We start from the raw sequence: 17,189 nt of genomic DNA on the forward strand, positions 1-17,189 counted from the left end.
CTTCATAACCGAGGCTGTTGCTTCCTGTTCATTTGTAGGGGCTTTTACGTGGCAGATCCCAAACCCAGCGGACAATCCTGGTGAGAGGATGTCTCGCCTTCTCACTTTAGCTCGCCTTCAAGCGGATGTTTTCTGGCTACTCAGAGGATACTTGGTCTAAGACCGGAAGTTGTGAGTTGCTTGAGCCATATATAAAAGAATCGTTTCTGGCCACTCCCAATTGAATGGCAGTCAGAGAACGTTCCTCACTTGCGTGAACTTCTATGCATGACTTCATCCATCCTTCCTTCAACCTACTATAGTATTTAATTCCTTCAGAACAGCAGGCGGTATGCTACATAACGTCAGCGTGTGTGTTCCACCTATAACTCACATAGACTGCAACACTCCAGAAGCATATCGAAAGTTTAAGGTTGAGCCTGATATAATTTATTAGTAGTTTCATATTCCTTAGTATAGGTTTTGAAAACTTATATATTTATTGCAATTAAGTTTGCAGATTCACCTGATTTTATTAAATTGTTTTGGTTATTTGTTTACAAAAAAATGTATGCAAAGCTAATTTATTTCAACCCAGCAAACCACCACCACCAAGCAGACCACCACCGCCATTCGATTGTTCGCCGGATCCCCGACCACCACCAGGTCTACCACCTGCACTACCAAGCAGTCCACCGCTGCCATTTGACTGTCCGCCGGGTCTCTGATTAGGTCTATCACCATCACCACTCAGCACACCACCTAAAGTATTTCCAAGATTATCCACTACTCCGCCATTATCTCCATCACCTCCGCCGAGCACGCCGCCAACACCGTCCAGCGCTCCACCAACTACACCCGTTAACGGTGTCAGCAAACCGCCCAAACTCTCACAAGTCGTGGAAGTCAGCGGTGTTAATGAGGCGCCTAACACTGACAGCTCACAAAAACGGAAATCACTGTCGGCACTTAATTCCGTATTCACTTTTATGAAGGGCACACCTTTGCCGGTCACGCTTTTAAAAAGCGAGGCGCCGCCAGTCTCCTTTTTATTTTCCGTGCTAACTGATTTGGCGAAAGTCACCAACATATCAATCAAGTTTTTACGCACTGTCAGTTCTTCTTCATCGACGAGCTTTGCTTCGGCTATAGGATTGCCGAATAGATCATTTGCATCAAACATATAGCCGAGTTCGTCACCATGCGCCACTATTTCTGTATTGTTATTACCAGCTTGCTCCGAAACGATCGGTAGACCACGCAAGAAATGTATACCCTTCGAATGTGTGCCGTTATATTCGAAGCTATACATAAATGAAGGTGCGATTTGAGACCAGACTTGCGTGGTTAGAACAGCGGGCAGATTGAAGAGTATATCGGTGGTGGTTTCAACAACCTAAACGAGATCAAGTTCAAGTAATTTGTATTTATAAAAAAATATAGAAATACCTTCGACAAAACTTGGCCCACATTTAATGTCTCCGGTACTTTGAGCAGATCGTTAAGCGTAGGTGTCAAAGCCGATGTTAGACCGGGCAAGACGGGTTTTAAGATTTCTCCTGTGACTTTATCGACACGCAAAAAGCCTGTTAAATCTTTCAGCACGACGGTGAGTGAATTAAGAAATTGTTCTACCGAACCGAAGATACGATTGAGCGTGCCGATGCTTACTGCGTTCGCGGTCTCGTGTTTTGTGACGCCCGTTAACAATGGTATGGGTGTGAAGTTGCCACTACGCAGCTGTTCTTCTGGTGCACCCACAATTAAGCTTGGCAAGGCACGCCCGTCGTTTTCGCCCTCGATGTGCGGCGTGAAACCGGCACTGCCAGTAAGACCTTTAACAATGGCGCGGCCGGCGAGACGTTCCGTTTGGACTTGCGAGTCATTTTGTATAATTTCCTCAGCAGGTTTCTGAAAAGAATTTTAAAAAGTGTTGTAATTGTTGGAGACTTTACTGGAAGCATATATTTTTTGCTGAATGGTAGCTCACTTTCCTTAACTAATTTTTTAGGATGTAGATCATAAGCTCTGAATTAATTCTCGATAGGTTTGGACGCACATGAATTGATCTGATCTCGATCTGATTTAAAAGTGCAGAGTTTTGACTTAAGAAAATTAACGAGTTTAGATTGTTTCTTTTTATTACTAAATAATTGTTATCAGCTTAGCTCTAAGTAGCTTTTAGAACTGAACTTAATGTACGACCAGTTTTTTTATTCAATTCGTTTAATACCAAAGTCGATAAGAAGCTGTCAAAACCCTATATTTCACGCTCTAATTGCCAAAACTCGTTGCGAATCCACTTTTTTCTACACACAGCTGCTTTCGGGCACATTTGCTCACAATTAATATGACATATACATATACATAAAATTAATATATATTGTATATATATACCTCTCTCAAGCACTGCACAATCGCCAACTCATTCGTTGTCGGACAACCATTAATGTTTGCCACCTCCTCCACACTCTGTACGGGCTCCTTGTCGGTCGCATATTGCGACAATGCCGTACCGGACATCGCCACCACACCCGATATATCACTCGCGCTACGTGCCGAGCGTGACATCGACAAATACATTGCACTCGCTGCGCCCGAACCATGACCAATTGCCTTGATTTGTTTTGGATCGCCGCCAAAATGATGTATATAATCGTTAACCCAACGCAATGCCGCAGCCATATCGAAGATCGCCAAATTGCCATCGAACTCCTTGGTGCCATCACCCATAATACCCAACGAACCAAGCCGGTATTGTGGCGTTACGACTATTATACCTTGCTGCGCCATAGGTGTCGCATCATATTGCGCTGCGGAACCATAACGAAATCCACCTGGATGTATCCAAACGTAGACTGGCAGACCGGTGCTTTCATCCGGCATGCGTGGTGTAAACACGTTCAGTAGTAAACAATTTTCATTACCCACTACGCGTCTCGGATCATATGGATCCGGTTGTACGCAGGGCGCGCCATATTGTGTCGCATTAATATCACCAGCCATACGCTTGTAGACTGGACGCGCATAACGCAATAGACCGATTGGCGGTTCGGCGTAGTGCATGCCGAGGAATGAGTAGATGCCGGTGCGTACATTGCGAAAACCTTCGACGCGTGCATCGCGATTGAAGGTGCGCGTAAATACGACCGGATCGTCAGGTGGTGGCGCTTTCGATTGGCGACCACCCACAATACGTTTTACACGTTTATGCTGCAAACCGTCTTCCGCAGGTGACGCATCACAGAAAATTAACGCGCTTGCCAAAATCACAAAAGCAAAAAGCAGTTTAACCACTTTGGTGGCAATAAAATTCACTGAATATGCTTGAGCTTGCGTAGCCATAACGAATAATTGTTGTGCGGTTATTGCGAGCGTGATTACTTTGGAGGAGCAATTGTCGTATGTTTTTAAAGCGAATGTCAAACAGTAACTGACGACGCGCCCTGCAAACGAACAAGTGTTTCGCTCCAGCGCTTTGCGTGTGAGTTACCGGCTCAGCTCAGAATGCTCAGGCACGCAAGCTCCGCACGCGCCCCTCTCTCCGCTTTTTGGATGTATCGTAGCGATAGCGACGTCCAGCTACCCTACCGCTGATGATTGCTGCCGCTGAATGCAGATTAGTTTCAAATACGAATACTAATGCTGTATATCGCGTATATATCCAGCTTATATACAATATATTTTCTACTGTTTTATTTTGCTCTGTCATTTCGTTGATATAATTAGCTGGGTTTGCACTCGGTAATTCCATATATTGAATTATCTTCAAGCTTAAACAATGTGAGGAATAAATAAAAAACACAGATTTATCGCGAAGCCTTTGTTGTTGTTATACATAATAATGTGCAGTTTGTTAGAAGTACTGTTATAACTGGAAGCTACAATTTTTTATTGTTATTAATTGACGCTTTGTTGTTTGGTAACATTGATATGCGTTGAATCCGTCTAGTAACTAAGTTGGCTGCATTTGTATTCTACAGCTTTAGGCTAAATTTCTTCCGCGCGTTCTCCAGATCATGCGTGAAATGTATAATACATACTACTACCATATAAATAAATTATTTGTCATTCATTATTGCATGACCTCATAGAAGCAGTGTTGTAATTGTAGAGCCCTCAAACGGATCTTTAGATGCTGACGCATATTTAGCTCATTAGTCTGAATCCGGTATATCAATCAAATGTCTGTTAGGAGAAACTTGTCAGCAATGAGAATATAGTACTATAATAACGTCGTTCCCGGAATGCCAGAAAAAATTTGAATAGTGAATGATTAACGCTACGGTGTAATTGGTAGTTTGGCTGGAAAAGTAGGCGCCTGAGCACCGGACTTCAGGCAGACGCACTTATACCACCAAATACAGCCTTGCGCAGCAACTCAGCGGAATTGCTAAATAACCTGATTTTTCTCCACTCCATCTGTTCAATGTCTCTGGAGTTGAAGCATTGGGTGCTGTGGAATACAATCCGCCTCAGCCGGCTGAAGACTCTGTATTCGCAGCGCAATGTTCCAGCGTGTGTTGACTTGTACAATATTACTAAAATCTCTTTTCGCTCTGTCCACGATCAACACTACTCCAACGCAACTTTGTAGTATGCCTTGTGTTGCTATGTAGCTTAGGAGAATTGTGCTTCCTGCTGCCATCGAGTGGGCCATCTTGTCTGCTTTTTCATTTCTTTCTAATCCTATATGACTAGGATGACGCTGCTGGTCTGAGTCTTTTATTGTAATCTAAAAATCAGCCTTGAAGTAATTTTGAGGAATACTGTGGAGTTGACAGGCCTTGGCTGGATAAACATCAGGGGCCGTTCCCGTTCTTTACATATATCGATTACGCAGTTATAGTCGAGTCTACAACAGCGCGCAGTCGTTCTTCGTTTTTGCTATTCGGAGCCAATCGGTGATTCCAAGCGAAAAGAGGTCCTTCTACACCTGGTCTTTCCAACGAAGTAGAAATCTTCCTCTTCCTCTTCCTCTGCTTCCTCCGGCGGGTGCTGTGGTGGTGTGAGTTTTCATCTATTCGGACGACTTGACCTAGCCAAAGTAGCCGCTGTCTCTTAATCCACTGAACTATGTCAATTCGTCGTATAACTCGGACAGCTCTTTATTCCATTCAATGCGATATTCGTCGTTGCCAAATCATAAAGGACCATATATCTTCCGCAGAACCTTTCTCTCGAAAAACTCGTAACGTCAACTCACCAGATGTTGTCATTGTCCACGTCACTGCACCAAATAGCAGGACGGCAATAATAAAGAACTTATAGAGTTTGGTTTTTGTTCGTCGAGAGAGGACTTTACTTCTCAATTTTCTACTCAGTCCGAAGTAGCACCGTTTGGCAAGAGTTATTCTGTGTTGGATATCGAGTTGTTGTTGGTGTTAATACTGGTTCCAAGATAGACGAAATTATCTTCGACTTTGAAGTTATAATTGTCAATAGTGACGTGGAAGTCCAGTAACGAGTGCCACAACAGTTAGTTTGATGACAAGAGATATTTCCAGTTTGAAGAAAGCAGTAATAAAGGCGCGGATGTTGAGGACAATAACATCAATATCATCGGTGTACGCCAGCCGCTGTAACTGTTCGATTAAGCTCTGCAGCTCGAATTATTTTCACCAGCAGTAGAATGAAGAAGTCGCACGATAGGGAGTCTCCTTGTCCTAAACCACCAGCGCATAACTGTAGAAAGGATGGAACCGTGTGTAGAAGTCCACGCAAGTGAGCGCCATTCACTTGGGAGTGCCCAGAAATGCTTGAGAGACACCCCTTTTGACGACGACTCCTGCAATCACTTTAGATAATGTTCGAAAAATGTCTTGCTTGTTGTAAGGAACCGGCGCTGAGCCCTGGCCTAAGTAAACTAGAAAATACTAGATCTACTATACTCGACCTAAGTAAACGCCGATTTTTAGTCCTGCAGACAAAAAACTGTTTGCGTAGATTTCTAAGGAGATGTAAGAGCCATTTTCAACCCCTTAACCCCAGCATTACACTTGACCAATGTCCGGTGTTGTGCAAATTAAATTTCCCACAGGATTTTCTTTATATTTATTTTTTAATTTAGTGTCTTTTCTCTTTCAAATTTTCGCCATCGATTTATGAGTTCATACAAGTGTAAAAATTATCTGCCAACAATTACTTTTATGAACCACCTACAATAGCCTGAGAATATGATTTTTCCCAACTAAATTAATAATAAATATAAAAAGTAGAGTATTTGTTCGCTATTAGCGGCTACAATCAAAGGCTGGCGAGTACTTTACGAGTAGGTAAATGTTTTGACAATTTCATCTGCAATTTTCTTTTGTGGCTCTGGAACAAGAGGATTAAGTTGTTTGCAATGGCAGCGGTCAGTGAGTACACGCTCACAACACACAACAACATAATAACCATGTAAGCAACACTGTTCTTGTAGAGAAACGGTAGCAAACGGCAGCGGCAGCGGCAGCGGCTAATAAAAGAAAATTGCCAATTATCCGAATTTGTGCCACAAATTGACGAAAATCCCTGCGAACTATTGAGATGTGAAGACCAAAGTACACGCACACTCACACTCACAAACATATCCTTACGCATACATGGCGATATTTCTGTATTTACTTGTGTGCTTCACGACTACTGTGTGCTGGGAATGGAGCCACAGGACTTCAGCTGCCACACTTGGTGGCTCTATTAAAGCAAAGACTATAATTATTTATGTTTTTTGTTCTTGCTCTGCGTGCCGCTACTGTATTGGCATCTCTCACAGCCACGCAGCCGATCGAAAGGTGTATCGAGTAAATCTGCAGAATCGGCTTTTTCGAAATTATTATGAGATTTACAGATGTTTTGCGTTAAATTTTCGCTTAAGCTTCGTCTTTATTTAGAGATTATGTAAGTGCTTGCATTGAAACTGTTTTCTACAACTGTAATATTTGCTAATATGCGCTGACAAGCCGCTCTCGGCTTTTGTGTCTTGTGGTCTGCAGTTTGTGGTTTGCTTTGGCGGTTCTCGTTTGTTTGCTTGAACTCAATATGCAAATACCAATTTGGACTAATTAACGGGATTATAATTAAAAATATATATTTTCAGTTTATCGCTGATGCTCACGTGTGGCGCACGACTGCGTGTGGCTTGTGAAGTTGTGGAGATTTCTTCGCACAGATAATGTTGAGCGCCGCTCACAAATTAATGAAATTTTCGAAATGGTGGTCAAAGATAGATTAAAATATATGCATGTTCTATGGCTTGGAAAAAGTTTTGGTGCGTACTTAAAACGAGTTTTTTCCGAATTTGATATTGTGCGAAGCGGGCTTATAGCAATCTGATTATGCCGCAGCGATTGTAAAGTTAAAATCCTATAACTGCACAGTTCTGAAGTGATTTACTTCTAGTTAAGAGACCCTGAGACCTGCTGAAGGGTTCGCGGACATTAGTAGTAAGATTTTTTTTTTCAAACAGAGTCAGAGCGTTCAGGCATATAGGATTTTTTCCAATTACACATTTCTACAAAGATATATATCACTGAGTCGTAGTCAGTCCAAAGAAGAAACAATCTTTTAATTGGGCTAACGCTTTTAATACTAAGACAAGACGAAATATCTCCTGTCATCAAGCTAACAATCGTCACCCTCGCGACTTTGCTCTCACAACAGTCATGACTTCGAAGTCGTAGATAATTTTGTCTATCTTGGAACCATCATTAACACCAACAACAACGGCAGGCTCGAAATCCAACGCAGAACATCTCCTGCCAACAGGTGCTCCTTCGGACTGAGTAGGCAATTGAGAAGTGAAGTCCGCTATCGACGAACAAAGACCAAACTCTACAAGTCACTCATTACTCCCGTCTTTCTATATGGTGCAGAGGCATGGACGAGAACAGCATCTGATGAGCCGGCGTTACGAGATTTCGAGTGCAAGGTTCTGCGGAAAATTTATGGTCCTTTTGGCATTGGCAACGGCAAATACCGCAGTCGGTGGAAGGAAGTGCGATGAGCTGTACGAGTTATTCGACGACAATGACATAGTTCAGGGAATTAAGAGACAACGGATACATTAGCTAGGTCATGTCGTCCGAATGGATGAAAACACTCCAGCTCTGAAAGTAATCGAGACGGTACCGGCCGGGGGGAGAAGGACTTGGAATCTCCAATCGACGCCAAACAGGGACCAATAAGAACGACTGACGCGCTGTTGTATACTTGGCTATAACCGCCTAAACGATGTCTACGCCACTAAAGTAGAAGAAGGTTTACGAAGACAGTTTTCTATGATAAAATTTTACTTTACTCTAGTAATATCAGACGGATCAAAAATTGGAAGTCAGACAACCTTTCAACCATACTGAATACTGCAGTATCTTCCAAACGAGGTTTTTGAGGAAAGTGGTTTACATCGCTAACAATCAGGAAACAACATACAAAGGATAAATATATACGTAGATAGCCAAGCAGTATTTAAAGCAATAATCTCACATCGCATTATGTCAGAAAATGTCCTAAGAAGCAGGGATGTTCTCGATGAAAATTAGATATCAAGTCGCTCTAAAGGTTCGCGTTGACGTCCTGATTGACGAATACTCAGCTCCATCCGACGTTACTAAGGACCTGTATTTCTATGTATAGCAAGACAGCCGTCAGTATAATTGACTCCTTTTTTACTTGTTAGAACCGTCGCTAAAACATAAGGTATAACTCGGATTTCAAGATTTTTTTCGATAGTCATCTATGTGATATAGATATTTATGACCGATGAGAAACCCAAATTAGTGATAAGAAAGTCCGAACATTTTTCTATCGATTCATTGCGTAGACTTTGAACTTTCCTCATAACTTTTTCAAAACAAAAAGAAGCTACAGACCAAATATCAAAATATCATTACTCAGCTCTCTCGCAATGCTATCCTCTGTCCCTCTACCAGCTATTTGCTTTACGTTTGAACCGATACACCAAAATCAAAGTCCACTTAAACCAATAAAACAATTTGTCGTTTGTCACCGAGCACACCGCCTAAATTAACCTTAAAATTGGAGATTTACACCTACGCTGGAACGGTGCAAACACACAGTTGTATACAGCATTGGTAAAGCAGAGGAAAAATTAGTTTGCCATAGGGCGGATCAACGGCAATAAGATGAAAATTAAACATTAATACGACGAAGGACCATGCGGCCACTGACTGACCAATGGAAGGGCCAAGCAGTTTACATAATCTGTGGTAAGCAACGGCGATTACAACACATTGTCTTCCAGTTCAAAGAGATGTTTCTAGGAAACACTGGCTCTAGCACAATGCGCACATAAGAGTGTTACAAGCACACGAGCGCAGCCGAATGGAATATTTAGAGGAAGAACCATTGAGCCACCGCTGGTCACTGCATATGTGGCTATTGTGTGCGCGTATGTGTGAGTGCGAGGGAGTTTAATACACATTGTGCGGGGCAAATAGTAACAATCGGAGCAGAGTGAAAGCAAACAGCTGTGAAGAAGCTGAGGACGCAATGTGCGGCGAGTGCCTACTTCACTCGTCCTACACTCGTTTATTGAATATTTATTATTTCTGTTAGAAAATAAACACTACATGTGTTTTCTTTGTAAATTCGTGTATTTATAAATATGTATGTGTGTGTGGATATGCGCGTGTATGGAAGTACAAAGCACAGATATTGTTAATATCCGATTTGCCAATGAAACAATTGATTTGTAGTATTTGTCCAATAATACAGTTGATGTAATGCGGTAATCGCTGGGCTAATACAAGCGCACACACACATATACTCACACTTATATGTGTATGTTTGAATGCTTTGGCAGATCCAGTTATGAATGGAAAACCGTGCAGTGTTTTGTATTTGTAAAAGTGGACGGTCATTCATAAGGAAAGGACCCATGAATTGTTGTAGTGCAATGTTGGGTAAATAGCAATTACATATGCACGTACATACTTATATGTATGTACAACTATAGCATTTGAATATATATTTTTATACCCTGAACCCAGAAGAAAACATTGGATATCCTATTAAGTTTATATGTATGTAAATCATCAGCTTGTCAGCCGAGTTGGTTTTAGCCATTCCCGTCCGCTTTCTACATGTACGCAAAGTCCCTCAGTTTCTAAGATATCGATCTGAAATCTTTCACAGGTCCTTTTCTCCTCAAGGAGCAGCTCATATGTTAGAATCGTCGATATCAAACATCTATAGCATATAGCTACCATACAAACTGACCGATCCATATCAAGTTCTTGTATGAAAAACTGTTTTATTTGAGGAGATATCTTCATAAAATTTGCCACAGATTGCTGTCTGCGTCAACGTTACAATCTCCGTACATATTGCTCAAATCCCACCACTATAGCATATAGCTGCCATACACACTGACTGATAAAAATTAAGTTTTTGTAAGAAAAACTTTTTTATTTGACGAGATATCTTCATAAAATTCGACATACATGACTACCCAAATCAGTGCTACAATCTTTGATGATATTGTTCCAATTGGACCACTATAGCATATAGCTGCCCCACACACTGACCGATAAAAATTAAGTTTTTGTAAGGAAAACTTTTTTATTTGACGAGATATCTTTATAAAATTCGACATACATAACTACCCAAATCAGCGCTACCATGCTCGAATATATTGTGCCGATCAGACCGTTATAGCATAAAGCTGCCATACAAACTGACCAATTAAACTCAAGTGCCTGTATGGAAAACTTTTTTATTTGGGAAGATATCTACACGAAATTCGTCACAGATTCCTGTCTGAGTCAGCGTTACAATCTTCATAATTTTTTTTCAAATCCCACCACTATAGCATATAGCTGCCATACAAACTGGACAATCAAACTCAAGTCTTTGTACGGAAATCTTTTTTATTTGAAAAGATATCTACACGAAATTCGGCACAGATTCCTGTCTGAGTCAACGTTATAATCTCCATAATTTTTTTTCAAATCCCACCAATATAGCATATAGCTGCCATACAAACTGACCGATCAAAATCTAGTTAAAATCTTTTTATGCCGTTTTATGTTATAAGAAATGCACCTATCTAGGGTATAATAGTTTCCGTGCAGCCGCAGCTAACGTTTTTTGCTATTGAATTGTCCAACTGTCCATATACTTGTCCATATGAATTATCCAACCGTCCAGCAATGCATATACTTGTCCATACATATAGTACATACAAACATACATACATATGTATAACAGCAACTACATTTATTTGTGCGTTTTGTTTATCTATTTTATTGTGCGTACAGGTTTATGAAAATATTTTGCTAACCTCCTTTCGCTTGTAAAGTTCAAAAGGTTTAAAGTATTACCAGCTTAAGGGATGTTCGACAAGTTAGATATTTATGCTTTTTCTATTATTTTGTTAGTTTTTGAAAATTTGCCGCCAAACGCACGCACCTCAACACATACGACATACATACACTCCCATACATTTACAACATTTCTAGCACATAAGCGGCACTCTTAAGCGGCTAATGCTGGTCTCGCTCCACACAATCGGATTTGGGCGCTGCTGCGTCTGTTGTTGTCATCGCTATTGCACCTACACACATGTACATACATACACACATATACAAAGGTAAACACCAATTTTCGCAGCGTCTTCAAAACACTACTCTTTCTTCTAGCCTCCATTCAGCCGCTCGCATTGTCCAAGTGCACCATTATTCGTCCGACTGCACCAAATTTTCGCATTCACTTTCGCATTTTAGCTGTGATTTCTGCGCGCAATTAGTCGTATGTTTGCTTTTGTTGCAGTGACAGCCGCATTCCGTTGCATTCGGTGCGATTTGTGCGCTTGCAGATCCTTTCTAGCCGTAAATCTGCGCATTCGTGCATGCAACTATTCAATTCCTCACTAAACACACATATATACAACATACACACAAACACTCGCAATCTACCCATACATACATATGTTTGGCTGTGTTGGTACGTTTTTATTGTCCTGAACTATTTAGTGCATTTAAATAGATTAACCGCCTTGCAATTTACTTTTACCTTATCTGATCGCCAAAAAAGTTTGCACTCACATACACACGCACACATACATATTTACACGCTCCCATTATACCTCACATCTGTAGGTTCCTTATTCCTTTCTTTTCTTTTATTTCGTTTGCTTTTGTCGCTGCCACGCATACCATCCGTTCAGTTCTCTTTCCGTTTTATTGTCATCGCTTTGTTCGTCTGCATAATTCCTTAATCTTTAGTTAATTAGTTCATTAAGAGGTTAACTCTCTCTAACACCCACTAATTAGTAGAGCTCTTTATTGTTCTTCGTGCGGTGATTGCAATTAATTTTCATTTTACTCAGCTCATTCCGAAGTATTAGTGGGATTCCGTTTTGCAAATCGCTTAAGGTGTGGATTTGCATACTACTTTTTTTTGAAATCTAAGCAAAATAGTAGCTCCTTTTTGGTATATTTTGTAATATAGACTTTTTACATTTGAGTAGTTTTCTTCTCCTCTTCATTTAAATATCATTCTGATTGCTTTTTAAGTACCTAATTATAACAGCAAGTTGTGCTACGTTCAGCCATTTCATCCGGCTCTCAATAACCGTTTCGCTTGCTTGTGAAATAAGGTTCTTTTTCTTTTTCATCCGGCTCTCAATAACCGTTTCGCTTGCTTGTGAAATGAGGCTCTTTTTCTTTTACGGCGAGTGTTGATTTTCTACTTTCAATCAAAAAAATCGGAGGCTGAAGACCCTTTTTGGGAAAAGTGTGGTTTTTCTTCTTTCAGTCGCAGAAATCGAGCCTGCAGCACATCGAGAACTCCAGAAAGTTTACGGAGCTGTTGCCCGTAACAACCTGTTGTAATTGTGTCTGCGTGAAGCAAGGCCAAAAAACTTCCCAGACGGTTAAATGGAGACGTTGCTCGGTGAGGATCCGTCAAATGAAAGTAGAGTTTGCTCAGTATTGGGAGTCACGCGCCAAGCCATTTCAAATTGGCTACATGTGCTGTGAATGATAAAAAAAAAAACAAAAAAGTGTTTCTGTTGCAATACAACAACCGTCCTTACGTTGCCAAATCCGTTAAAATTTATCTGAAAATGGGAAGCCTTACCCCATCCGCTATATTCCGCAGATATTGTACTGTCCGATTATTATTTGTCTCGGTCGACGGCACATGGTCTGACTCAGAAACAAGGCGTGATTCTTGGATAGCATCACAAGATAAACAGCTTTACCATAATGGTATTCGCGCTTTGCCAGAAAGATGGGAAAAAGTTACGACTAGCGAGGGGAAATACTTCAAATAATTCATTTGTAACAATTTCCTTACAATAAAATTGAATTTTCATTAAAAAAAACATCGAGAATTTAGTTGCGAACATAATATTTGCACATTTATTGAGCTAAAAGTCGTTTCGGAACAGTTTATTTCATTTATTGGGTCCAAAAGTCAGTTCTATACCGTATACGACTCATCAAAGCGATGTTTTAGTGCTCAAAAATGCAGTTGCTTCAATCGATTTGTGAAAGCTCGCATCGTGGTGAAGAGTGACCCGTCTTCGGCGGTTTGTCTTTCTGATTTTTTTGAAAGTTCTAGAATCCAGTTTTTCCACAACAACAGGCAACTACTTATTTGCTTGAATTAAAATTCGAAAAATGTTGTTGAATTTAGCTCATCTTGAAACACTGCTGTTTACTTTCGGACTTATACGCGTATATCCGCGATTCATCACCTGCCACGATGCCATGGACATACTTCGAAGCACCGCTATAATATTCTAATGTATAATATTTTACATTTTTATCTTGAATTGAATGTACGCTGGTCCCACTTATGCCTACAGTTGTCGCAAAGTCACTATAAAACACATGATGGTCTTGCAATATCAGTTTGCGCAAGCATCAATAGATTCCGAAACAACAATTGATTTTAGGCGACCTTAACGAAGTTCGTCTTAAAGTGATCTACGATCCGGATTGAACTTACCATATCATCGATAAAAACTGGTCTTTGACGAAGCTCCATCGCCAAAATCGAATTAATTTCATCTATGCACTCTTGATCAGTAATTCCATGTCGAATGGCGCGAAAATATTCTCGAAAATATGAATATTTTACGTTACTGTAAACAACACAAATAGCGCTCGTATGTCAATATGTTCCAAGTGTGCATAATATCAAAAATGTAAAAATTTCCGATAAATTTGTCAGTTGTCGGAGCGCAGTACTAGGGTTGCCAAATCTCAAAATATAAAAGGCAGCATACGTATGATCGACTGAACGTTTTTCATAAAATATCTAGCCCCACCGATACTTTTTTGTACTCTTTCTAGAGGGGTATTTTTCACATAATACCCTTCACACGTACATTTCTCATAACTAATTGTGTATAAAAACATCTAATCGTATGGCTGATTTATGATTTATTGATGCGATCTAAACAATATGTTCGGATATTGTCGTGCTGACTTCAACAATAGTCGATGCTAAATTTCTTGAAGATAGCTTTCCATACAAATTCTTGCTTTTGCTCAATCAGTTTGTTTGACAGTATGGTATACTCTATAGTAGTCCGATATGGACGGTTTCGAGAAATGAGCCGTTCTTCGAGGAAAAATATGCTAACAAACTAGTACTTGTATATACAGACGAGCGGACTGACTGAAGATGCTTATAGATCGGAACAGCTGATATCGGACTAAGCAAACTGACCTTATCAAACTCAAGATAAGCATCTTTTTGTGCCTTTCTAAGCTATAAACAATGCACTTGTGGAGGGTATTATATAGGGGTTTACAATAGGACACTAAAAAGGAGACCGAAGCAAACGACCTCATCAGACCATTTTTCTTACCCTTTTGACATTTCTCTTCAGTAAAGTTTGGCATTTCATCATGGAAAGATATACGCTCCAACAACGAGTCGAAATATTTTAAATTTGCTACCGAAATTCGGAGTCAGTGGACTCAACTTTAAGAGCGGGTTCTTCAATAAGAGCGCTACAAAAGTTTTAGTTAAATAAAACCAAAACGGTTTGGGATATCAATGAAATTCTTTATTACTGTGAAAGTACATTCGTGCGTACTTCATGAGTCAACAATACATCCCGAAAAAATTACGGTTTGGTGCGGCGGCATCATTGGGCCGTACTTCTTCCGTGATGATTAAGATCGGCACGTTACTGTTAATGGGAATCGCTACCGTTCAATGATAACCGAATATTTTTGGCCCGAATTGAATGATATGAACTTGGACAATATGTGGTTTCAACAGGAAGGCGCCACAAGCCAAACACCGAATGTCACAATCGATTTATTGAAAACCAAGTTTGGTGAACGTGTTATTTCACGAAATGGCCCAGTCAATTGGCCACCTCGATCGTGCGATTTGATGCCGTTAGACTTTTCACTGTGGGGCAACGCAAGTCTATGGCCTATGCCAACTAGCCAGCGACGATTGATGAACTTCGTGCGAATATCGAACGTGAAATTGCAGCAGTATCGACCGATTTATGCTTGAAAACCGCCGAAAGTTGGGCTCAGCCAAAAACTCGTTAGATCCATAGCAACTGAAATTAATTTTTTTCTTGTTTATTCAGCAAATAGCGTCGGTTTTCTGCAATTCAGCGTGGATCGATGCTATAATTCGGTATATTAAAACCCTGTGCCCGTTTTGCCCTCGTACTCAGCAACAATATATGGTCGCTGGGATTCCGCTAAACGAAGATTATTATTATACTTATATACATTTTTAGTTTTATCCAACCATCTTATTCCATGCATATACAAATGTATATGTATATACGTACATATATACCATTTACATTGGCATGCCATTTTTAATGGCTGGCAAAAAGTCATGTCAATTTGCATAAAAAGGTGAACTGTTCATTTTTCATTTTCATAGTTGTTAAAAAGTGGCAAAAAAGCATTCAAGAGCGCCAGTGCATTTGCATACATGCATATATATGCATTTGTTAATACTTATGTATATATGTATGTACATTTGTATGCATGTGTGTGTAGAGATCTACTCATCTACGAAATAGTCATGTCATTAAAGCATTAAAACGATACGTATATTGTTGTTGTTGCTGCAAAGTGTTGCTGCTAATATCATTGTTGCTGCTAATGTTGTTGTTGTTGCTGTTGTTGTGTATAAACCGAGCAAACAGTGACTGGCATTTGGTTGTTTGCAACATTTGATGTCCAGTTCGTTGCCATTTGCGCGTCATTTTGTTGTAGGCAAAAGCACAAAAGGATTACACAAACGAGTTATGCGCACACATACATACATATGTATGTGGGTATGTAATTGCTAAATACTATAGGTCAACATATGTGCGTATGTCTGTTGTTCTGTGTACTCAAACGCAAATTAGAACCACTGATGAATGCATACACAATTGTAAATTCAAACGCATACAAATGTCTACACGAGCATATACATATGTACATATAAGTATGTATCTGACTATATACTTTCCAGTGGTATATTTATAAATGTACATATTTATATGAGTGCATGCATATAAGTGCCGCACAAAAGCTTTGTGTATACTACTACTTACTAAAGCAAATACACACGGAAGCTTACTGGCACCGAACCTATTCATAGAAAAGGACATACCCTATTAGCAAATATGCTGCTCTATCAAACATACATATGTATATGCATATTTAAATGAAAACCTACTTATATTTGTATTCATATGTACATATATATGTTCCATATAAAAAGCGTTTGAACTTCATGCAGTCATTTAAAGTGCGCTTCATTCACAGGAGTTCATAATTATTTCAACGCTAATCCAAATGTATGGAAGAAAGCAGGGAAACTTACTTTTCCTATAATACCGAAAATATAATCCAATACGATATACTACTATAAGCAAAAAATAGTAAGACTTTGTTCATAATTTTAAAATTCCTTATTTATTCTTCAAAATCTATGTCGTCCACCTCAAAGTAATCTCCCTTTATCCTCAATACACTTGTGTTCACGTTTTTTCCAAATCCTCGAAACACTTGTTAAAGCCAAGTTGTGGTATAGCCTTCATTGCGCGTAGCGATTCACGTTTAATGTCTTTAATTGACTCAAAACAGTTTCCCCGGAGTGGCCGTTTGAGTTTGCGTAATAGCCAGAAGTCATACGAAGCTAAAACAGGCGAATAACTCACGAAGAATCAATGCAGTATGCTACGGTGCATTCTCATGGTGCAACCAAGAGTTGATGGCCCA

The 17,189-nt window shown here is 40.0% G+C and overlaps 1 protein-coding gene and 1 long non-coding RNA gene across 2 annotated transcripts in view; one reads left to right on the top strand and one right to left on the bottom strand.

The window, feature by feature from the left end:
* Positions 1-17,189, top strand: part of LOC120769591 — a 121,133-nt gene that overhangs the window by 43,007 nt on the left and 60,937 nt on the right. The window lies entirely within an intron of this gene.
* On the bottom strand, positions 474-3,578 carry LOC120769589 (carboxylesterase 1E-like). Its single transcript, XM_040096648.1, has 3 exons — positions 2,377-3,578; positions 1,429-1,890; positions 474-1,375 (listed from the first exon to the last, which is right to left on the bottom strand). The coding sequence occupies exons 1-3, from the start codon at positions 3,322-3,324 to the stop codon at positions 569-571; spliced, it is 2,217 nt and encodes a 738-aa protein (XP_039952582.1). The 5' UTR covers positions 3,325-3,578; the 3' UTR covers positions 474-568.

This window comes from Bactrocera tryoni, chromosome 2, assembly GCF_016617805.1.
Source record: "Bactrocera tryoni isolate S06 chromosome 2, CSIRO_BtryS06_freeze2, whole genome shotgun sequence".
In the NCBI taxonomy this organism is placed as follows: domain Eukaryota; kingdom Metazoa; phylum Arthropoda; class Insecta; order Diptera; family Tephritidae; genus Bactrocera; species Bactrocera tryoni.